The 24,862-nt window shown below is 39.4% G+C and overlaps 1 protein-coding gene across 3 annotated transcripts in view; it reads left to right on the top strand.

Moving 5' to 3' along the window:
- MED8 (mediator complex subunit 8) overlaps window positions 1-24,862 on the top strand; it is a 264,897-nt gene that overhangs the window by 85,992 nt on the left and 154,043 nt on the right. For all 3 annotated transcript variants that reach the window (XM_044085415.1, XM_044085416.1, XM_044085414.1), the window contains exon 5: window positions 18,360-18,441. In XM_044085415.1, coding sequence (XP_043941350.1) covers window positions 18,360-18,441 — 82 coding nt within the window. The remainder of the gene's footprint in view (window positions 1-18,359; window positions 18,442-24,862) is intronic.

Raw genomic sequence — 24,862 nt, 5'->3', positions numbered from 1 at the left:
AATAGCAGGCCATTTTAAGGCTAGCCAGTATCCCTTTTTGTGCTTGAATTAGGATTGGCCTTACCCATCCTGTAGTTGATAATTTAATATGATGTTCTTCGTGTTTCACTGTTGCAGTCATTACATTTGGGTAATCTGCTGGCAGGTTGCCCTCAGTCGGCCTGATTAACAAAGTCTTGGGTCCTGCGTCAGTTACTGGCCCTTCTTCCATGACGTCAGGTCATCAGGGGTATAAAACATGCATCCGACACCATTACATCAGTCTTTCTTGCCGAGTGGTGCCCGAAGCAGAAGCAGTTCGCAGGTTCCGGTCGGCTGACTCCTGAAATTTTTGTTTTCATGTTTCAGAACCGAAGTCTTCAACTTAAAGCTAAGTAACCCATTGAGGAAACTTTTTCTTGCTCCTTACCGATGTCATTAAAAGTTAATAATTACATTACTTGTGGAAAGCAAATGCCTCACAAAGATTTTCATTTGTACTGTATTCCTTGCCTAGGTCCTGACCACGACGTACCCTGCTGTCGGCTTTGTGCTTTATTTAATCGGCGCACTATCCGTCATCGGTACATTTCTGCCTCTAAGTATTTTGATTCTCGGTTTAATTATCCAGAAATGTTGGTTAGCCATCCGACTACCGGGATTCTGAAAAAACGCAAAGATAAAGACAGAGACAGGCCGCCGAGGTTCAAAACCGCCAACGACGCTTCTCCTAAGCCAGTCGCCAGTTCGCTGGTACTCAGTGAGGAGCTTTTGCAGCCCCTGATACCCACTACTTCTGATTCGCAGGCCTCTACTGAGACCCATTTGGAGACCGGTATGCCGCGAGATGCTTCACCTATGGAACCCGCAGATGTCTCTACCTTGGATGGGTCCGGAGCCACTGTGCAGGCACCGGCTTCTGAGGGTATATTCAGGCCTACAGACTTGCATATTAAACCGACTCCACCTTCATTACGAAGGCCTAAATCTCGATCTGTCTAAAAAAATGACGCCCAGGCCACATGTTCAGGCCCCTATGCCTAAAAAACAAATGATCAAAATGGCTGAAGATCTAATTACTCTAATCAGGGGTAGTCAAGCCCCCCCCCCCAAGAGGCCTAGGGCTGAGCTTGATTATGAATCTTCTGATCAGATTTCTGTTTCTTCTGACTCTTCTAATGACCTGGATTTGTCCATACCTACTTATGAGGATTCTGATGCAGAGGATTCCATTCCCTCTGCTTCCCCTCCTGAGGATTTTTCTTTTGGGGAAACTTTTCATACCTTAAGGGAGCATTTCCACTGGGAAAGTCAAGAATTTTCTGATTCAAAAAAGAAGCTTAGGGATTTCCTTCTTTTACCTCAGCATAGGCCTTTGGCTATACCTCTTCTACTAGACATCGTTGATGATGTGTTTTTGGAATCCAGTATGGCCCCTGATTCCCTGCCTCCAGCTCCTAGTAAACCTGGCAGATACTACAGGGTTCCTGAGTCCCACAAATTCCTTTTCAAAAATCCTGTTGCAGATCCAGAAACCATTTCTCAGGGGCCCAAGGGCATTAAGGCTTCTACTGCTAAAAATCCTGCCCCTTCTGATAGAGACTCCAGGGCACTGGATAGATGTGGTAAGAAGATTTATACTTCTGCAACCTTGGCAATCAGGGCTTTAAACTGCCAATTTCATATGTTAAAATATCAACAGCATACTATTGGCCTGCTTAAACAGAAAATTATGTTGATTCCTGACTGTGTGGAAAATAGAGATTTACAGGATTTATTGCATTCTGCTGAACAAGTTGGAAAACATACTTTGCAATGTGGTTTTGATTCTTTAGAGGCCTCCTACAGGGCTGCTGTTACTGGGCCTGTGCTTAGAGGGCATGCTTGGCTGAAGGAGCAATCTTTGCCTGATTATGTTAAAGCGAAATTGTTGGATGCTCCTTTAAATCTGGACCGCCTGTTTGGCAGTAAGGCTGAAGAAGTTCTAAAAAAGATGGAAGATAAAGCTAAATCTATGCAAACTGTAAAAGATTTCTTACAAGTGCAACCTCCAAGAGTTAGTAGGCACTGGCCTACTAAGAATTGGTCTTTTCCAGCTCCTTCCAGATCCTCTCAAGTCAAACCCAGACACACAAAAAGCACCAGGTTTCAGTCCCAGGGGACTCTCAGAACTAAGCAATGGGGGGGCCTCTACTTCCAAATCTGGAAATAACAAGACACCCCCCTATGGTAAACAGTCTCAGTGACTTCCTTTTAAAATTACCAAGCACTTACCTTTTAGCCGCCTCTTTGGGGGGAAAGATTGCTCTTCATGCAAAGAACTGAGAACTCATAACCCAGGACAAATGGGCTTTAAATATAGTGTCCCAGGGATACAGATTTTATTTCCAAACGTTGCCAATACCAAACAGGTGGCCAGACCTGCCCCCAAATCAGCGAGCAGAGGCGTAAAAACAAGTACTTTCCCTCTTAACCATGGGGGCTATTCAACCAGTACCAGAAGAGGAAAAGGGACAAGGTTTCTATTCCAGGCTTTTTCTGGTACCCAGAAAAGACAAATCATGGCGTCCAATTCTGGACCTGTCTACTCTAAACACCTATCTGGACATTCCAAAATTCAAGATCCTGACTCTTCAACATTTACTTCCTATGCTAGGCAAAGATGCCTGGTTGGCAACTCTAGATTTAAAAGAAGCATACCTGCACATCCCAATCAGGGAATCTTGCAGAAGATACCTACGCTTCAAAGCAGGCTACTTGCATTTTCAGTTTTCTGCACTGCCCTTTGGCTTTTCTACTGTGCCCAGGGTATTCACAAAGTGCCTGGCTCCAGTTATTGCATTTTGCAGGCAAAGAAATATTCATATATATCCATACCTGGACGATTGTCTAATTCAGGCAGAAAACCAGGGCATACTTTTAAATCATCTGGCATTTGTAAAAAGGGTTCTAACTTGTCTGGGGTACACCATAAATGAAAAGAAATCACAACTGGTACCGTCTCAACAGATTACATTCCTGGGTGCAAGCTTGAATACAACTGCTTAGATGATTTTCCTCACGCAAGAGAAGCAAATTCATTTGGTACAAAAAAACTGAAATGCTGCAAAACAAACCAAACTTGAAAAAGGAAGCCGGCAAGACAATAAACCTCAGCAGATGCACCAGTTCCAGAGACAGTGATGCTGATAAACTGCAAGTTAAAATTTTATTTTAAGCTCAACAATAATAGGCTTTTCGTCAGTGTCCCACACCAACTTAATCAGAAAAACAAACAACACATTCCAGTTACACCTTAATAAAAAGCTCATAAATCACATGACTACTTTGCAATTAAGCCAATACATTCACAACACCTGCTGAAACCCTTCCCTGAGGACACAACCTTACTGAACAAACAGTAAAAGGAATATCCATACTTTTGTAAGTCATGCTGAAATAGATAAAAAATTAGATGAAGAAATTAAAATGGATGCAATCTAGAAAAATAAATACAATAAAATTACCTAACCAAACTTCTTAATTTTAAAATACAAGAAATGGATAACATTCCATTTAAGCCTGGATAATGATAAGCTTCTAGTTTTAGCTGCCAAATTAATTCCTTTTGTTCTAAAAGTAACGTATCTGGACTCCCCCTATTGGAAGGAACTACCTGATCAATGACTGAAAAAGTAAATTCATGACCCGGGTATTCCTTAACATGCCTGGCAAGCGCATTCTCCATCTTCTCTTTTTTGATGGCATAAAGGTGTTCATAAAGGTGTTCCTGAAGTTTCCTGTAAGTTGTTCCTATATAAAACATTGGGCATGAAGAGCACATGTGAACTGGCACAGTTAAATCTACCCCTGATGGGGTATTTGGTCTCCCCAATACTAAAAAAGGTCCCTGCTTTAATAAACCTGCAGTATTTACACATATTGCATTTGTACATCCCCCTAACTGGGCCATGGTTCGATTTCATCTGTAGAATACTCTTCAGATTCAACCCCCTCCTAAACACCACCTTGGGAGTAATCTCAAAACGTGAGTTACCTTGCACGTCTAATCGTAAAATACTCCAATTTTTCTTTATGATGGAGGAAATGTCCCCTGCATCAACAGTGAAAGTTGTAATAAAACTGCAAAGGTAATTCACATGGGCTTGCATATTGGATGGCTTGGGGTTCTGGGGTGCTACATTATTGCCCAAAATTGGTACGTAGAACCCATTCTTCCTCTTACTGCAAACTTCATTGACCAATTCTGATACGAGATGGTCCGGGTATCCCCTGTTCAAAAAAAGGCCACAAATAAACTCACATTCTTCAAGGAAGTCGCTGAACTTAGACACCATCCTCGCCACCCTCACCAACTGCCCCTTTACTATCGACCTCTTCTGATGGAAGGGGTGACTGCTCTCAAAATGTAAATAACTGTTAGAGAAATTTACTTTACGATGAATTTTGGCAGTAAAACAGCCTAGAGGGATATCCTTAAATAACTCCACATCTAAGTAAGAGATCCTCTCCTTAGAAAAATTGAATGTATATTTCAAAAAACTGGTGGAGGTATTAAAACTATCTAACAGTGTCTCAGCCACTTCCCTCTCCCCCTGTAGGATGATAAAAATATCATCCAAGAATCTAGTGTAAAGCAGGGTTTTCTCCTGAATGATATGATTAGGGAAAACAAACTCTCTCTCCCAGTGAGTCATCACCAAATTAGCAACGCTGGCCCCACAAGGAGACCCTATAGGGACCCTTATTAATTGGTGGAACCAACAATTGTTAAAGGAGAAAAAATTACAGGTCAGGATGATGTCCAATAACTCCCTCACCATCAGAATGTCCCCAGCAGGTGCCTGTTTAATGGTCATGATAGCTTCAATCCATTCTAACGCTATGGAATGAGGGATGGAAGAGTACAAATCAATAATCAATTGATCAATCTGCTCACCCAGAAGGTTGATTCTCTTTCATGATGTATGGAAGATTTGGTGGGATCCTCGCAGCCTTTGTTTGGCAGTGACATTCTCCAGGGGAAGACTCCTTCTTCCAACCTTGCTGGGGCTCAACTTTTCCAGTCGTCAGTTACAGCAACGGATGTTTGTGGTGTGAATGCGATTGGTGAACAACTGCAGAATAGACCGACAGGGGCTGACTGTAGAGTTTCTGCTGCTTCACCGCATTTGGATACCGGCAGATTGGATGGAGTCGGTATAATAGGAGCAACGGGGATGAGTGATTCGTTGCAAGACCAGGTACGGTCTAATTTAAACATTTGGTTAAATCAGCCGTTTTTGTTCAACAAAGTATCAAAAAGGAGCCCTAGTCATCCAGGCTCTTTAGGGGAAGTGGATTTGGCGCAGAAATTAAATATGTTTGACCACAAATTAATAAAGATGAGGAAGTTACAGCTGGAAGTAGCTTACTTCGAGGCCAGCGGTCCAAAGTGGTTCCCAAGGGGCTCTGATCCTGGCAGTATCCTACAGGATTAGAGGAAGGCTCTGCCTTCAACAAGGATTTACTTTTGCTGTTCGATAGACATGGCTTTGAATTACTTAATTTGATTTGTAAACATTATAAAGAAGCCGTCAGTGTATTGTCTGGGGAGCTTACCGTGCTGGATGAGGCTGTAAGACATGATTCTAACTTTACCAAATATAGATACGATTATGACCGTATTTTTACCAGCATCGATCAGCAATTGCATAAAATCAGTTCTAATAAAATTAGGAAACTTCAGAGGGACTTGAAGGCTTATATGAGGGGGTGGCTTATCCCAAACCACCCAGATCCTAAGGCAATTTTTTATCTCCAGCTGCCTTTTCCTTCGGTCCTATGCCAGCTATAGATACTTCTAGGACGAATAGGTCATTTGGGAATGAAGTGGATGCTTCTGGTGGTTCAGTCCAACAGAACCAGACTCGGCACAGTGACCGGTTGTCTTCTCGGAACCAACCATCTGATTTAGTACCAGAAGCCGTGTATCAAAATTTTCAGGACAATGCCTCAACCCATCAACCCTCTCCAGGGACGCGGCAGAGATACAGAACCAGGAGGAGGAATTAGGTTTGCCTGTCTTTTCTACAGTATTCCCAGTAATGAGCCTGTGTCAGATTGTTACCAACACTGGAAAGGATTTTAAGATTTACAACTATTCAGGGTTTGTTTTTACCCCACCATTGGTGGATCACCTGGCTAAGGGTTTGACATTTGTACCCAGTAGGAGGGCAGATGTGGCCAATACCTTGATTGACCTCAAAGTTTTTATTAGAAAGCTTAATTTCCAGCTTATTTTTGGTGATCAGGTCATGATGCCGAAGGATTTTTACGTTCCAAGTACATTTAATCCCCCTTTACATCATTCTCTTTGTCTTTTTGAACAACTGTGTGACTTACACATTCGTCATTTATTGAAATGTAAACGAATTGTCCCTTATAATATCAACAAAGATGAGAAGTGTCTTTTAGAATTGTTAACCAATTCTTCTGTGAGGGTTATGCAGCCAGACAAGGGGGGAGGACTGGTAGTGATGGAAGAGGTAGAATTACATTCAGAGAATGGAAAATATTCTGGCATCTGAAACCTATAGGGAGGTTTCGAAAAATGAGTTGAATCAGAGTGTGACCAGGGTCTGTAATTATTTCAAAGACATGTTCATTAATGGAGTCACCAATGTGGAAGTTTTTAACTGCATCTGTACCCCTAACCCCAGGATACCTGTCCTGTTTGGCAATCCGAAGATTCATAAGAATGTACACGACCCCCCCATGCACCAATTGGTGAGTGCAAGGGGCAGTATGACTTACGCTGGGGCAAAGGTGGTGGAAACGATTTTGAAAAAGTATGTGTCCAGTGAGTCCCACATTTCTAAAGACTCCTGGTAATTTCTTGAGAGGGTTAATCATACCCCTTGTACAGGGGAGAGTAATTTCTTGACAATCGATGTTATTGATTTGTACTCTTCCATCCCTCATTCCATAGCATTAGAATGGATTGAAGCTATCATGACCATTAAACAGGCACCTGCTGGGGACATTCTGATGGTGAGGGAGTTATTGGACATCATCCTGACCTATTATTTTTTCCCCTTTAACAATTGTTGGTTCCACCAGTTAATAAGGGTCCCTATGGGGTCTCCTTGTGGGTTCAGCGTTGCTAATTTGGTGATGACTTACTGGAAGAGAGAGTTTGTTTGCACTAATCCTATCATTCAGGAGAAAACCCTGCTTTACACTAGATTCTTGGATGATATTTTTATCATCCTACAGAGGGAGAGGGAAGTGGCTGAGACACTGTTAGATAGTTTTAATACCTCCACCAGTTTTTTGAAATTTACATTCAATTTTTCTAAGGAGAGGATCTCTTACTTAGATGTGGAGTTATTTAAGGATATCCCTCTAGGCTGTTTTACTGCCAAAATTCATTGTAAAGTAACTTTTTCTAACAGTTATTTACATTTTGAGAGCAGCCACCCCTTCCATCAGAAGAGGTCGATAGTAAAGGGGCAGTTGGTGAGGGTGGCGAGGATGGTGTCTAAGTTCAGCGACTTCCTTGAAGAATGTGAGTTTATTTGTGGCCTTTTTTTGAACAGGGGATACCCGGACCATCTCATATCAGAATTGGTCAAGGAAGTTTGCGGTAAGAGGAAGAATGGGTTCTATGTACCAATTTTGGGCAATAATGTAGCACCCCAGAACCCCGAGCCATCCCATGCGCAAGCTCATCTGAATTACCTTTGCAGTTTTATTACAACTTTCAGTGTTGATGCAGGGGACATTTCCTCCATCATAAAGAAAAATTGGAGTATTTTACAATTAGACATGCAAGGTAACTCACGTTTTGAGATTACACACAAGGTGGTGTTTATGAGGGGGGTTGAATCTGAAGAGTATTCTACAGATGAAATCGAACCATGGCCCAGTTAGGGGGATGTACAAATGCAATATGTGTAAATACTGTAGGTTTATTAAAGCAGGGACCTTTTTTAGTATTGGGGAGACCAAATACCCCATCAGGGGTAGATTTAACTGTGCCAGTTCACATGTGGTATATTTGGCGGTGCTCTTCATGCCCGGTGTTTTATATAGGAAAAACTGACAGTAAACTTCAGGAACACCTTTATGCCATCAAAAAAAAGAAGGTGGAGAATGCGCTTGCCAGGCATGTTAAGGAATACCCGGGTCATGAATTTACTTTTTCAGTCATTGATTAGGTAGTTCCTTCCAATAAGGAGGGTCCAGATACGTTACTTTTAAGAATAAAAGGAATTAATTTGGCACCTAAAAGTAGAAGCTTATCATTACCCAGGCTTAAATAGAATGTTATCAATTTCTTGTATTTTAAAATTAAGAAGTTTGGTTAGGTGATTTTATTGTATTTATTTTTGTAGATTGCATCCATTTTAATTTCTTCATATATTTTTGTCTGTTTCAGCATGACTTACAAAAGTATGGATATTCCTTTTACTGCTTGTTCAGTAAGGTTGAGTCCTCAGGGAAGGGTTTTAGCAAGTGTTGTGAATGTATTGGCTTAATTGCAAAGTAGTCATGTGATTTATGAGCTTTTATTAAGGTGTAAGCTGGAATGTATTGTTTGTTTTTCTGATGAAGTTGGTGTGGGACACTGACGGAAAGCCTATTATTGTTGAGCTTAAAATAAAATTTTAACTTGCAGTTTATCAGCATCAGTGTGTCTGGAATTGTGTCTCAGCATCTGCTGAGGTTTATCGTCTTGCCGGCTTTCTTTTTCAAATTCATTTGGTAACTTACTTCAAACAAGTGGCCACAAAAACCCTGCTATCTGCAAAACAAATACTGCAAGCCTTGGGGTTCATGGCTTCCTGCTTTCTTCTAATTCCATATGCAAGACTGCATATGAGGAAATTACAGTGGTACTTAAAAAGTCTATGGAGTCAACATTGTCACAGCCTGGAAACAGTGATTCCTATCATACCTTGCCTACACCTGGAATTCCTGTGGTGGGCAGAGGCCTGCCACTAAAACAAGGTACTGCCATTCACACTACGCCCTGCTGCCCAAACCCTAACTACAGATGCATCAGACTATACAAGGGGGGCTCATCTGGCAGGAAAGTGCATTCGGGGGAAATGGAACCCAAGTCAAATGCACCTACATATCAATCAAAAAGAAATGTTAGCTATACAGAATGCTCTGACATCCTTCAAGGACTACATTCTTATAGGACAACTAATGGTGAAGATGGACAACACCACTGTTATGTGGTACATAAACAAGCAGGGGGGTACACATTCTTACCCCCTCTGCAGACTAGCCATGGTATTGTGGAACACAGCCTTGAGCTACCAAGTGCACCTACAAGCTCAATTCCTGCCAGGAAAATGAAATACACTGGCAGACAGATTAAGCAGAAATCTCATGGACCCACATGAGTGGAAACTAGAACCATGGATTTTCAACATGTTGACAAGCAAATGGGAGCCCAGACATAGATCTATTTGCCTCCCCCCAGAAATACCAGTTGGACAAGTTCTGCACAAGGACTCCCCACAAAGAAGCCTGGAAAGTGGATGTTCTGTCCTTCAGATGGAAAAACCTATCAGTCTATGCCTGTCCCCCTCTGCCTCTGCTCTCCAAAGTTCTGCTAAAAGTCATACAGGACAAACCAAGAATGATTTTGATTGCTCCAGACTGGCCACGCCAACACTGGTACCCACTCCTGTGCAGTGTGTCACAAATATCTCCATGGCATCTGCTTCAGACCCCTTCCTTGCTGTCTCAACAGGAGAACCAAATTCTGCACCCTCAGCTTCCAACATTGAACCTTGCAGCCTGGCTAATCACTTAAATTCAGCCTGATCATCCCTCAGCAAGCCTAGGATGTCATCTTGGAGGCGAGAAGACCTAGTACTAGAAAATCTTTTGCTGACAAATGGAAAAGATTCTGTGCCTGGAACCAATCTTTAGGCATGAGCACAGTAGCGCCCAATTTACCTCAGATTTTGCAATACTTAACTGAGATGCTTCACAAGGGCCTGTCTTTTTTTCCTCTAAAATCCACGCTTCAGCTATTTCAGCTCACTGTAACACAGATCCACCCCTTTTCTCTCATCCCCTGCTCAAGCAGTATCTCAGAGGGGCAAAGAACTTGAGACCACCCAGGAGAGTCCCTATCCCTGCCTGGGACCTTAACATTGTTTTGGAAAAACTCACTCTTCCTCCTTTTGAGCCAGCTGCTACTGCAGACTTAAAATTTATTTCTTGGAAAGCAGCCTTCCTTTTAGCAATCACTTCAGCTAGAAGGATATCTGAATTACAGGCCCTTATGGCTGTGGAGCCTTTCATCATCTTTCATGCAGACAGGGTATCTCTGAGGACCAATCCATCCTTCATGCCCAAGGTGGTTTCCAGTGTGGCTCTTAATCAGTCCATTCATTTGCCAACCTCCTTTCCCAATCCACAGAACAAAGGGGAACGGATTCTGCATTCCCTGGATTTGCACAGACAACTTAGATTCTACTTGGACAGGACTAAATCTTGAAAAAAATCTGAACAATTGCTGGTAGCATTTGCTGCAGGGGCAGAGGGGAAGGCTATTTCAAAACAGACCATTTCTAAATGGATAAGCCACTGCATTAATTTCTGCTATAACCACCATGGAAAACCTATCTCACTCCACTAGGGCTGCATCTACTTCTGCAGCCTTTCTCAGAGGTGTTCCTACCAGGGACATCCTAGAAGCTGCTACCTGGAGTTCTGTACATACTTTCACCAAACATTATCATTTGCTTTGCCACTGCTGTCTTGCTGGGCCTTATAGCTGGCTCTAATGCTGTATAAACTCCTCCTCCCAACCATAGCTTTGGGAATCTACCCAAATGTAATGACTCCAACAGTGAAACATGAAGAACATAGTGCAGTTGTGTACACTTACCATAAATGTAGATGTTCGAGTGTATTCACTGTTGCAGTCCTGGTTACCCTCCCTCTAGCACTCTACTTTCTTTTACTATGCTTAAAAGCCTTTTTGGTGTATTTGCTTTTGGTTGGAGGTATATTTTTGTGTTTTTAATTTTATTTGCTCCCCATTAGGGGGGCACCTGACATCTGGGGCAAGAAAAAACTGATGTAATGGTGTCTGATGCATGTTTTATACCCCTGACGACCTGACGTCATGGAAGAAGGGACAGCAATTGATGCAGGACCCAAGACATTGTTAATCAGGCCGACTGAGGGCAACCTGCCAGCAGATTACCCAAATGTAATGACTGCAACAGTGAATACACTCAAACATCTACATTTATGGTAAGTGTACACAACTGTACTTTAGTCCTAATAAGAGTAACAAACATCATACCATAGGTAATTTGAGGGAACCCATGCATGGGATGAAGTATTTAGGCACTGTTTCTGTCTCTTAATAGTACAGGGGGCAGTCCTGGAGTAAATTTTCTGTTTCACATCCATAAATCCAGGTTGTACTTTAATATGGACAGGGATGAACTTTATGTGGATGTGGAATCTGTTCCAGAGCAGAATATGCCTTATATGTGAGATTGGTAGATAGGAATGCATTTATTTATGTAATATGGATTATTTATAATGAAAGACTGAGTGAAATTTTGTTTAATGGGAAATTGATTTTGACAGACAAATGCAAAAATTTAGATTATGGTTGTGGAAGGTAGAGTGGGGATCAGTGTTATGAGGATGCTGTAAGAGAAATAATACATTTACATCCACCTGAGCTACCATCAACCCAAGCAGATGAGGCTTCTGTTTAACATCTCTTCTGAAGAACAGCATACTCTGGAGTGCAGCACCCCATTAATGCTGCACTGCAGTGACAGTGCTGGAAAATTAATCCATTTACCTTGTGTGGGCATAGAACTTCACAGCTTTCTGCACTAAAGGTGTGTATGGTACCTGTTGAGTTATACTGCTGCTCTAAATGAGACTTCATTGATGAGAAAACCATCAGGAGAGAAGGTACAGCTCAACTGAGACTTCAGACCTCTAGCATTGGAGGTACTAAATGTGCAGTATTGTGCCATAGGACTGGTTTTGTTTATATTACTTAAGCGTTCAGCTCCCTATTCAGGCCTATTCTGTTTGGAGTTTATCCATCGTGGCTTTGTCGTCAGTACTTCCAACTGTGGGTTTTGTCCTTCGTCATGTCTCTTCCAATGAATACATCAACCTCAAAGTAACTACTCTTCAGTACAAAATGCTAGTGCTGTTGGCCAGCTGCATGTCATTGTCTGATTTGCTTATAGCTCCAAGCACAAATAGTGAGCTACCTTGTATCACTTTATGGTGTACATGCACCAGATCAAAGCTGTGAGAAGCTTTACAACAGTGTTTACAGCATGTTACTATATAAGCAGGACTTCTTTAGTATAAAAAGAAGAAAGTAAATGGTTCATTTAAGTTGACTTTTGTTGCTACCTGTGGGTGCAGTGTTAAGAGATTCTTAAAATACATTTATATGTTTTGAAGGTAGATAATGAATTGTCAGAATTGTTACCTGACGCATGTAAGTTTGCATTCAGAAAAGCTAAAACCATAGTATAGTACTTAAGTGGGTATAAACAAGAATAATCCGTGGTAAGAAAATTGAGTAGGCTTGAATGTACTATTGTTTGAGGTTCCACATTTTGTGGAGAATGTTCTTTCTGTATAAATACATGTTAAAAAAGTAACAAATTTCCAGTATGTACTATTACAAGAATTTTTGAAGCTAACGTCCTAATAATGTTTAGAAGTCAAGGAGTTATTTGTCTAGCCTTGTGTTCCTGTTTTCCTTCCTACAAAGGTAAAACCCAGATGTTCAAATTCAAGATTTCCAAACTTCATGCTCATTGTAGAGGGGAAACCAATGCTTTATTTAAGCATATATTTTGAAACATAGCATAACTAGATTTATGTTTATTGGTATTGATTGCATTAATAATGAAGATATGATTTGGTAAGATAGCTTGTCTTTGAAAGAATAATAATGGCTAGTTCCATTAGGAGCTTTGTTTATCCCAGGTTTAAATGTTTGTGAATTTAGTACAGTTTTCATTTCTAACATTAGATGGCACTATGTTAATGTTTGTTTTTTATTAATTTGACATTTGGTTACCGAGAAAGTCTGACTGGGTAACACATTTTCAGTGGAGGCCTGTGGAGAAAAGCTCTAATATAATAAACAAACTAACATTTTACATAGTTAACAACAAAGCATAAAACATGAAACAAAAATAACCACTTATATAATTAACAAAGCATAAAGCAAAAATGTATTACACATTTTTAGAAGTATCAAGCAGCTTTTGTGGTGCATAAGCACTATAATTGATTGAAAATGTATATTTGTAAGTATGATATAACATAATTAATTTTTGCTGGAATCATTAAATGTTAAATAGATTGTGACTGGTTTAAGAATAAGTGACCAAATCATATGCCATTTTTTTTTTTAAAGAATAACATCATATTTGGTGCCAAGTATAAAATGTATTAATGGTCGAGATGATGGATTTATAAATTTGCACTGAAGAAGATGCTTTGACATTGAATTAATTTACTGTCTTGAGTCGAAATACTATTGAATGTATTCCAAGTAAATGCTGGTATATTAAATCCTTGATTTTTTTTTTTTGCATTGTTGAGTAGTGTGAGGTGATAATCTGTTTCTGCATGAACCCATTTAGAAGGAATTAAGCAGCATGCCACAGCCTCTTAAGATAATATCATGTCCCTTTGCCTTTATCTGTAGTGGTAGTGTTTTCCTGCAGCATGAATTAAGGTGGTTTCTGCAGCATCCGAGACTGTTAACAAGCATCAGACTGGTAAATGTAGTACCACTTGTTTCCACCAGGGAGAAATTGTACAAAACTATTAGCATGCACCAGACTTCAGTGTATTGGTTGCTTGACCAGGACAGAGCAGTGATCTAAGTAGACCATTTCCAAGCTCAGCCTTGAATTTGTAACCAGGAGACAAAATGCAAACTACACAGACTGTGGAGACACTGTATTATCATACGCACACAAGAATTTTTCAGCTCGCAATTCCTCATGTGTAAAGGAGTTATATGAATAGCCTGTTACCCTAATAAGTTGTAGAAGAAGGAAGCTGTGTTACTTTGTGTTTGTGGTTGTAGATTCTGGAGGAACTTTAATCCAGTCCCTAACTTTACTGTCTGAATACTTCATTGATCTCTCCTGACTGGGAGACTAACAACAAATATGGAAAGCAGGCCACAATGACTCCATAATCAGAGATGTTTTGATCACAAGCAGGCAAGTGGTACAGAAAATTAAGGCTGTGATCTGTTATTGGGCTGCCTTCTGTGGTACAGAGTTTGATTCCTTCAGCACTGTCTTTTGTCTGCTTATTATGTGACCTAGGGCAAGTCACTTGGCAATTTCGGCTAGGCTTATTGCTGGTCTTCTGAACTGCATGCCTAGTAAGTAACCATTTGAAATGGTTTAACTTGTAATGCCAAGTGCCGAATTGTAGTGATTGAATGACCAAAGCTCCAGAGCAAAAAATCAAGTCTAAAGAAGTGATATTCGATATTTGCTCTTCTTCATTTTTAGTCTTTTTTTTTTTTTTTCTAAATTGTCAAGACTCAGCATTGCAAGTCCCAGCATTTCAGTAGGAGCCTGCCTAGTAACTACCCAGGAGCAGGTGTACCACACCAAATGCCACTATAAACATGGCCTTAGCTTCTGTCAACATTAAATGAACTTTTGTCCGTAGTTCTGTTCAAACCTATCCAGTGGCTTCCTTTCTAATACAGAACAAATTTAAGCTGTTTGTTGTCCTGGAAACATGGATGCCAAGATTCACCTCTTGAGCTTCGCTGTCAAGGTGAATTTCTTGGCTTCAGTGTCTCGAACACATAAGCAGCAGGTTATTATCAGTGACCTGATCATAATCCTTTATATTGTTCATGGATTTTTATATTTTTATTTTCAGTTTTCTTTTTTTACATAGTATATCTGTCTTTTATCGCATGCATACTTCCGTTGTAAATTGCATTTAGTTTGGCATTGTAATGTCAATATTTCCTGGGCAGCATGTAGGAATGCTTATTCACATATTCAACATGCACCCTTTTTTGTTATGCTTCTGTATTTATTAATTTTGCAGTATGGTACTTCTAATTAAAAGTATGACAGCAACATTTCAGGTACTTATTTATTGCTTCATTTAAATAAATATATGTTTATGTGTGTGTCCATCTAGTGTTGGGTAAAAGTATTAGTAATTTGGAGCTCCTCTGACTGGCATGCTTAAATTTATGGTAACAGTGTTGAGAAGTAAGAAACTGCATATATAGTTTTCTCAGTTTGCTTAAGTACACTGTTCATAAGAATACTCTGGGACGTGTTGCATTTAACTCATTACAGCCAAGTGATGCCTCCAGGAGTTTTTGCAGTTACGTTCTACTCCTGCCTCTATGCATTGAATATTGCTTGTTCATATTTGCATTAGTAATGCCAAAACTATGCCACATACAAAGTATTAAAATATTTAATCTGAAAGTTTACGCAATGACAAACACAGTTGTATTGATGACCTCTGTCTAGTGCAGGTAAATTGAGATTTTTTTTTTTGTCTGTTATTTTTCTAAGTATCTCGATAACCAAGTAACGCAGGCAGAACTGGTTAGCCTCATGTGAAAAAAAAGCTATCAGCTTAACAAACGTGCAATTTCAGTTGTTCATTTTATTTATACCCATAGATAAATCTGATTTGCATTCAAAAGTTAGAGTTGTTCTCAGTACATATATTTAAACATACAAACATCAAAAACAATTCAGACTTAAACAATCCTACTAAAACATTTATCACATTTAATTTACTACATCTCTATACCCTTATTATAACCTATTAATCTGGGTAATAGCTGCTGGAATAAAACTATTTTTATACCTCTTTGTTCTACACTTTGGAAACGGATTGTCCAGATGACAGAAGCTAAAATTCAGCATGTAACGAGTGTGAGTCATCCTTTAAAACTGAACCGTTATCCTTTCCCAACCGTCTGCTAGATAGAGATAAAAGGTTCAGTTGTGGCTCACCACTCAGCAAGTTTATATTTTTCATAGACAGATTTCCACACCATGCTAGCAAAGAAAAGGATAAAATAACTTGAGTGGTTGCTGAGATATTGTAAGTTGTTTACAAAGTTTTGCAAGCTTAATAGTTTCTGTGTTTACTGTAACTTATGAAATCCATTTTAAGGCCTAGAACCTAAAGAATGCTAACACTGTAAAAATAGTTTGTCATTTACACTTGTGTGGTAACTCCTATGGTTCAAGAGGTGTGAACATTTTTTGAAATGTGAGGATGTAATTTGATTCTGTCAGAAAATTTAGGCTATGTCTATTGGATGTTACTCTGCAAGCTTCCAGAGCTCCATTGGAGGAAATGAGTTAATTTATTTTTGTATTATATGAAGCATTATGAGGCTTTATTCTTACTTACATTGTAGCTGTTGTTTGATATGCCATGACATGATTATTGTTTGTATTAACTGTCTTGTACCAGCTTCTTTTTATTTGTAGTTTATATTCTGCATTGAGAGTTAGTAATATTTTTTTATTATTAACAATTCGTTACGTGTTAGGAAACCAAGCAAACAAGAAAAGATTACTGATACCAGTAATGCAAGATCAGCATTCTGTGACACGTTAATCTGAGGATAGTTTTACACATACAGAGTTGTGTTAACTTACATTTTGAATGTATGCAACTATTTTTTTTTTTCAGAAACTTTCATATGCATATTAAAGGTGAAGAGTTAGAAAAGTTAGTTACTTACCACTGACATCCCAATAGCAAGTTGGAATGGTATACAATACAGTGAGAGTGATTGCACATTATTTGCTTCCTCTTGTAATACATATTTTATTGTTATCAAAAGTAATATTTATTCTGATTCCGAAAACGAAGTGCACTTTGGCTGATAAGTGTCATGTTTCAGAACATCAAAATTTGGATATTATCAGAAGTGTAGATATTGTTGTTTATGAGGATCCTTTGGTCAGACTGAATTTTAGTATGATTACAAAAACAGACATGCATCTTGCTTTCAGATTCTTAAAAACAAAGAAATATTGAGATCTTATTACTATTATAGTCATCTGAAGCATATCCACTTTTGGAATGTTGAATATCATTTTAGTATCCAATAAAAAGTGTGTATAATTAAATATAACTATAATATTAGATACACGTTTTGAGAAGGATGCATGATAATGGTGGATTAAAGAACCTTTGTAATTTTTTTGTGGCTCATCACTGCTGTAAAGCTCCAATGGGCCTTCCATGTAAAGCTAGCAAATACATCAAATGGTTTGCCTTTTTTCTTTGGACTAGCTGTTCTTACATCAGTCTACAAGATATCCTGATTTAATATTATCAGCTAGAGAATTATATATTCTGAGTGCTTCTTTGTTTATGGAACATTATTATATGTACTACGTTAAATGCTGACAGTTTTGTTGCTATAAATACAGCTTGGAGGTATAAATAAATGTATACTGCCTGGAATGGTGGAAGAACGTTTGGGGCCATAGCCTGTTAAACCTTTTTTTAAACAGTTGATTGTGAAGTAATTCCACTATGGATATTGGAAGTTGCTCAGGTTGCATCTTAAAAGTCAGCTTAGAAACAAAAATGTGCTCATTAATTAAATGAAAGCAGTTTTGTTCCTGTGTAAAAACAGCAATATGCACAAAATAGTTTATAGTCAGTTATAAGTTTGATACGTCATTGTAGACCCTTTATAAGCTTTTCAACTATGTACAGTAAAGATGTTAGACTGTGGGTAAAACAGTTAACTACTGAATCTGTAATAATTACAGAAATGACACCCTGACCCCTTGTGCAAAACTGGGAAAAATGGTTGTAAATGGACGGATATAATGATTACAGAATCATCAAAAAAATCTTAACATGTTTACAGGTTTGTTGCAGATATTCACACTGTGGAAATTGTTAAGCTGCATACATAGAACCCTGGGAGACACCTTGCACAGTGGGCAAGATAATGTTGATCCCCATTAACTTAATGAAGTACTACAGTATCTACATCATGGGCTGCCTATTTTATCCTGACATAGATGGAGCTACTAACATTGCATGAGGTGATCTATGGGTAGACTGCTAAAATCCAGTGTTGTGGTGGATGGTTAACATGAGTGTTATTTTTTGGTATTGTTGTAATTGTCTGCAGATTTCAATATTTAAATTCATTGTAGTTAAAAGAAACATTTCATTTAATGTACATTGTGTTGTGTAAAATTGTAATTTTGCTCCTGTTTCTACATAGACATACATGTAGTTCATTCTTGTAAGATAGAAATAATTAAATACGGAAGTTCAAATGCCTTTATTCTAATTTTTTACAGAAGCAGATTCAGTGTCTAAACAAAATGTGTGCCAACTTACTGGAGAAGCTGAGCAAGGAAGAACGAGACTCTGAAAGTGCAAGTAAGCTTGAGGGTGGGGCAGGTATTGCGTATCTTTTGAAATTTATAAATAAAGTGAACGTGACATTTGGAATGTTAAAGATGGAGGCAACCATTGCTTTACTGTTTTTATAAGGAGCATTTTAAGGAACACAGAGGATAATGACAACAGTCACAAGTAAGCAGTAATATTACCTGATTATTAAAATATTCATAGTTAAAGTATGGCAAATGTATTTTAATACATTTTGCTGCACTGCATATATGATCAGACTGAACACAGTGGTTCATAGGTAGGTTCTAGGCTGTCGGCCCAGGATCCTAAGTAAGCCTAGCCAACAAGGTTCCCTGGCTTACGCCACCCAAGAAAGTTAATTTCCTGTGCCCCTGTCGAGCAGAGCCACAGAAGTTATCCCCGGGGTGTATTTCCTATTTCCCATCCACTCATCAAGATTTTTCTTGAAGAGTGCTAATGAGGAACTTTGCTTGACATAGATGGGCAGCTTGTTCCAGAGTATAGGAAGTTTCTGGGACAGGAATCTATACCTCCAGCATGTTATGTTTATTGTCGTGACAAGGTTTAGGTCCCTAGAGCATGTAGCTCGGAGGGATTGGGATTTTTTTAGGTGTAACATGTCCAACAGTTCTGGGTTTAACATAGCTTTATATGTTACGCAGAGATCTCCTCGGAATAGGCGATACGCTACAGAGTAAAGCTGGAGTTTTTTGAGACGGTCAGTGTAGGGCATCTGTTTGAGGCCAGTAATCCTCTTTGTGAGTTCTATGATGTTTTACTGTAGTTGATATAACTGAATTTCTGATGGCTTTTGGAATGCATATAAAAGAAGATGAGAAGAGGGATACATTTAGCTCATGTTTTGGTACCGTCAAGCTGAGGCATCAGTTGCTGCTTGCTGAAGCAATAAACAACACTAGTTAGTACTGTTATTTAACCGTTATCCTGAAAAATTGACAAAAACAGAAAATGTGGATTTCCTGGGGTAATTCTAATTGTGTTCAGCATCTTTTTTTCTGCTGTAATTTATGTTGTGCGTTATATTGCTGACATGTTTGTAGAATGAGAGCAGATAGAAGTAATGTGGCAGTGTAGGAAAAATAAAGTCATGAATAGTTCAAGGATTTCATTGTCAAAGGTTTCTATCACGGTGTGACTTTTTATTTACAGTGTTTGATTACAGAGTGCACGTTATCTTTTTTTAGAGGAATTGTGTGCCTACAACACTTGGAATTGGCATACTAAGTAAATAAGATCCATATCTTTTCCAGAGATCTCCCAGCCCTTGAGTACATCTTCAGTGAACATGTTCTTCAGTCATTGCTGTGATCTCTTTGCCTTAGTTTCCCATATCAAATGCAGCATCTCTTTTTCCTTAATCCCTCCTTGGGGTCAGACTCCAGAGGCTCTCTTGGCCGTGGGGTCTCCTATGTTTCTCATGATGAAAGTCATCCAGAAAGTCAGACAGTGCTGAGCCAGAGTCTTTTCTTATAGCTCCATTTTGGCCCAGGCAGGTTTGTTTCCCCCTAATTTGGTCTCATTTGGTAAGCAGACCTCCCCATTTTAGAACATTATCCAAGGCTGCTATCACATCTGACCGGCAAGCCTCACTAGAACAAACACTTCCTCAAACTAACCACATGGTTTCTAAACTTCAGTAATGGCTGGAGATCCAGATTAACCTCCCCTGGTGGTCTAGTAGTTGTTAGCTTTGTAAAAGTCTTCCACCAGAAAAATGTATAAAGACAAGTGGCTTTAGTTCTGCTTATGTGTGACCCAACAAGGACACGTCCAATTGCAGCTGCTTTTGCTTCCATTCTTCACGTTTAGCAGATTTGTTTGATCAAGACTCCAGTTTTTCCACAGTGAAAGTTCACCGAGCAGACATTTCCACTTATTAGGTCATTAACTATTTGTATCTGGCCTCTCAGTGTGCCTGTAACACCTATCTACCAACTGTCTTTTTATCTAGTCTCCCATGTAAATATCCAGCTCCACCCTGGGACCTACACTTTGTTCTTGGAAGTTTAATTTCAGCACCATTAGAGCATTCAGCTAAAGTGGATCTTAAGTTTCTGCCTTAGAAAACACTTTCTGGAAGTGATAACCAGAACAAAAAGACATTTGGAACTACTTCCCTGACAGAATGCTACTTAAGAAAGTAATCCAAGTATGCAGCAGATTGAAAAGTTGCTGAGAGAAAGGTCCTTGGTGACCAATCCATGTCTTACAGTATATGGACAACAGGATCTGTTATGGTTAGTACGTCATTTTCATTTTTGTTGCTTTTCATCTTCTATCAGATGTTGTAGATTAGATATTCTTGTCTTATAGATACGACATTGGCTTCTTCTGTACAATTGACTGTCATTTTCTTGAACTGCAGTCTTTCCTTTCACCTGATTAGCAGTTTTTTGCAGCTTCAAGTTAATGATTCCACCAAAAGATTGCTATGAGATTCAGGATTTTTCACTTTTCACTTGGTCTCTGCTCAGCAGTTCTTGGAGTCTATTTGAATGCTTGCTGTAGGATATTTCTGCTTAAGCGAATATCTGTTTTGCCTTCCCTTAATTCTGTGGCATTAGCAGGTTCCAAATGTTGATTGTTTTTTAATGCTGTGCCTGTTAATAACTGAGTGAATGAGAAGTTGCACTTCTGCAGCTGAGTACTGTTTTCCTCCAGAATTACCATATGACAATCCTGATAGCTATTGCTAGCGTTTCATCCTGTTCTTTCACTGTTTGGATAGTTTTGTCCATCTGGCAATTTAATTTTGGTTATGTATACCTCGTAGTCGCATGGTTGAACTCTCACTTCTATTCACATATTTTGTATTCCTTAAGTTTGAATTTTTGATGATTATCATGTATGTCTTGTCTTGAAAAGTTAAACTTCAGTGAACTTAGAATGCTTGCTGCTTACTTTCTGTTAATGTGAATATTTCGGGGTATTTGGAGTAATAATCTGCACCCATTTGGTTCAGAGGAACTATGTACATAAATCCATTGCCCATTTGACTCCATGGATAATGGTATTTTGTACTGTCAGTATGACCTCTAGACAATCTCAAGTTAATACCACTTCTGAATTACTGGTGTGGTATGAATTGCACATGTCACAGTTCCTTGCCACGTTATCCATGCTGTCTGCCATTCCTGGACAATGTATTATATCATTTGCATTTTCCTTGCACTTCTCTATTCCATCAAGTCAGGAATTCTCAAGCATCTTTTCTGTAAGTTTGCTAGGTGCAGTAATCTTCTCAGCTTTGAAAATTAAACCTTGGACACAGCTTATTTCCTCACTGAAGGAATAGTACAGTTGGATTTCCGTTTTCATTTATTAATGTTTTGGTCTGGCTATCTTCATAGTAACTTTGTCCTTGTGCATCACTGAAATTCTTTTACTTTTACACCCGTCATCAGCATCTGTGCTACTTCATTTTCTAATAACTCTCCTTTCTGCTATTTTAAATATTTTATAAATATTTTAAATATCCTGTGCTCAGCATATGTACTGTATGTAGTGCTAATCTTGTCTGTATTTCCTTTCCATGTATTATTTCTGCAGATTAATTAACAGTTTTGTTTTGTAGGAGTTTCTGTTTCTACTTTTGCCTCTTTGCCATATATGTACGGTGGATATAAAAAGTGTACACACCCTGTTAAAATGCCAGGTTTTTGTGAAATAAAAAATTGAGACCACAATAAATCATTTCAAAACTTTTCCCACCTTTAATGTGACCTATAACTTGTACAATTCAATTGAAAAACAAACAAATCTGTTAGGGGAAAAATGTAAAAAAAAAACAAAAAAAACATGCAATAAGCTGGTTGCATTAGTGTGCACACCCTTAAACTAATACTACTTTGAAAGTTCATAGGTTCTTGGATAGCTTACGGCCAAGAAGACCATCAGGAAGCTCGGCCACCATCTCCCAGTAGTGGTGAGATACCGATGGTGTAACCTGTTAAGTAGAATTTTTCCACATATCCTGGTTAAAATCTGCAGTCGTACAGGCTGGTTTTAAAGGCTGGTAGGGAAATACTGTGATTGACAGGTTAAGGGTAGCCTATTCCAGAAAAGGGAGATTCTTGTCACAGCATCTGGAATTTTTGATGCGGTAGTATAGGTTTAGGTTTGTAGAGCCAGTGTTTGCTTTACCACTGGTTTTGTTAAGACGGAGGAGTTCAGAGAAAACTAGGTCAGGTCATTCTTAGCATGGAACACTAAAGTAGAGACCACCGTTCAGGAGTTTGTATGACAGTCTAGTATCAAGTGATTCTTCAGGTAGTTTGCGTTCCATCAGAACACAGTCTGGTGGCACACTCTTTGAGCAGGGTCAGCACATGAGTTCACAAATGGATGTTTCACAGAGATGTGTTCCTAGACATTGTCTGTTGGTGGGGTATCTTTTTGCTTCACCTCTGAAAAGACAACTTCCTCTATTCTGTTCCAGAGTCCCAAGTCCTCTGGGTTGGAAAGTGGATGTCCTGTCTTTTCCTTGGAAGAAGATGTTTCTGTATGCCTTCCCTCACCTTCCTCTGTTACCACAAGTCTTGCACAAGATCAGACAAGACTTTCCCAAAATCTTGCTAGTGACGCCCTTTTGGCCCAGACAGTATTGGTTCTCCCTTCTTTCTCACTTGGCCAGGGGCAATCATCATAAATTACCACACTGGATAGAGCTTCTCACACAAGACAAAGGGGTCTCTTATCCGTCATCCCATGTCCACTCTTCAGGTGATGTTGTGGGTGATAGGGTTTTGATTCCTTGTAGGCACCTCTTTTCTGAGGACATGCTTTAGGTCCTGCAGAAGGCCAGGAAACCCACTACCAGGAAATCATGCATGTCCAAATGGAAATGATTTTGTGCGTGGTTTCTTTCTCGCCATCGGGATCCCCAACCTGTGGAGATTCCTCTTGTTGTAACTTTTTGTGTGATCTGCTCCATGCTAGGTAGTATATTCTGTAGTTAAGTCTCACCTGTCAGCAATTTCCACTTGTCTGCAATTGACTCCTCCTCTGGCCTTTAGATTTGAGATTGGGCAATTGCTTAAAGGCGTTCTTCATATCAGACCTCCCAGGAAGCCTATTCAACCTTCTTGGGACCTTAGTTTTGTACTTGAATATTTGACCTCGACTCCTTTTGAGCATTCTTCAGCTTCCTTACAATGTTGTACTTGGAAGACTTATTCTTTGGGCTGTCACTTCAGCCAAGAGAGTGTCTGAACTTCAAGCTATCATGGCTGTTCCTCCTTTCTTACTTTTCCACAGAGACAGGCCATCTCTTCGTACTAACCCTTCTTTTATGCCCAAGGTGGTCATTGAGTTGTTTTTTAATCAGTATATTATCTGCTTTCCTTTGTTCCTCCTCTGCAATTTGCCAGTCATACCTTGTATTTGCATTGAGAGCTCATATATTATTTGAATAAAACTAAAGTTATTTGCACATCTGAGCAGCTTCTTGTTTCCTTTCATCCCAGGTCTTTGGGTTTGGCTCTTTCTAAGCAAGCCATCTCTTACTGGATTTCTAAGGCCTTTTCTTTTTGTTATTCTTTTCATGGTAACTGTTTTCCTCATCAGAAAAGGAAGGATCATTCTACCAGGGCTATTGCCTCCTCTGGTGCGTTTTCAAGGGTGTAGATAGCAATTCCATCCTTGAGGCTACTACTTGGTCCTCTGGTCATACTTTCACTTAACATTACAAGTTGGATGTTATTTCCAGGGTCAGAGCTGACTTTGCCAGGGCTGTCCTGCAAGGGTTTCTGGAGGGTTGTTCCATGCCATCCTACTTCCAGGCTTCCTGTTGAGCTTTTGTACTCTCCCTTAGGTTATAAGTACTGCAACAGTGATATGGAAGGACTTAGTTTGGTTGTATTAAATCTTACCATAACAGTAGATGCCTTTCTCTTCACTATTGCAATATTTGTTCCTTCCCTTTTGCACCCTCTGCTCTAGCCTGTTCTTTTCTTGCCCATCTGGCTGAGAGGCTCTTTTCCTTTTTCTTTTGGATGCGCATGCTTTTTCCTCATCCCTAGGGGTCTTCTCTTCCTCCTGGGGCTTTTTAAGTTTTAAGTGTGTGCATCCGTACATCACCTTTATGCTCTACCCCTTGTGGGGGGGGGGGGTGAACATGTGAAGTACTATACCTATAAGTACTAAAGGCTTTTGTATATCAGCCGGACATTAGGCTATCCTTGCAAGGAGATCCCTTACGTTATGAAAACTGCAACAGTGAAAAGAAGGACATCTGCTGTTAAGGTAAGATTTTTACTCAGCTGTACTTACTCATGCTTGTTTAACATTTATAAATCATCATCAGTAAACCATATCGACAGAGGTAGACAGCTAGCAGGTCTCATAATGCCTGTTTAAGCACTTTGGCTAGAGGATTTTAGCTGGATGGCGAGTTTGTGTTTGTTAG

Source organism: Protopterus annectens, chromosome 10.part0 (genome assembly GCF_019279795.1).
Source record: "Protopterus annectens isolate FY-2018-M chromosome 10.part0, PAN1.0, whole genome shotgun sequence".
NCBI lineage: Eukaryota > Metazoa > Chordata > Ceratodontiformes > Protopteridae > Protopterus > Protopterus annectens.
Note: the sequence above shows the minus strand (reverse complement) of the source record. Positions and strands in the feature narration are given on the sequence as shown.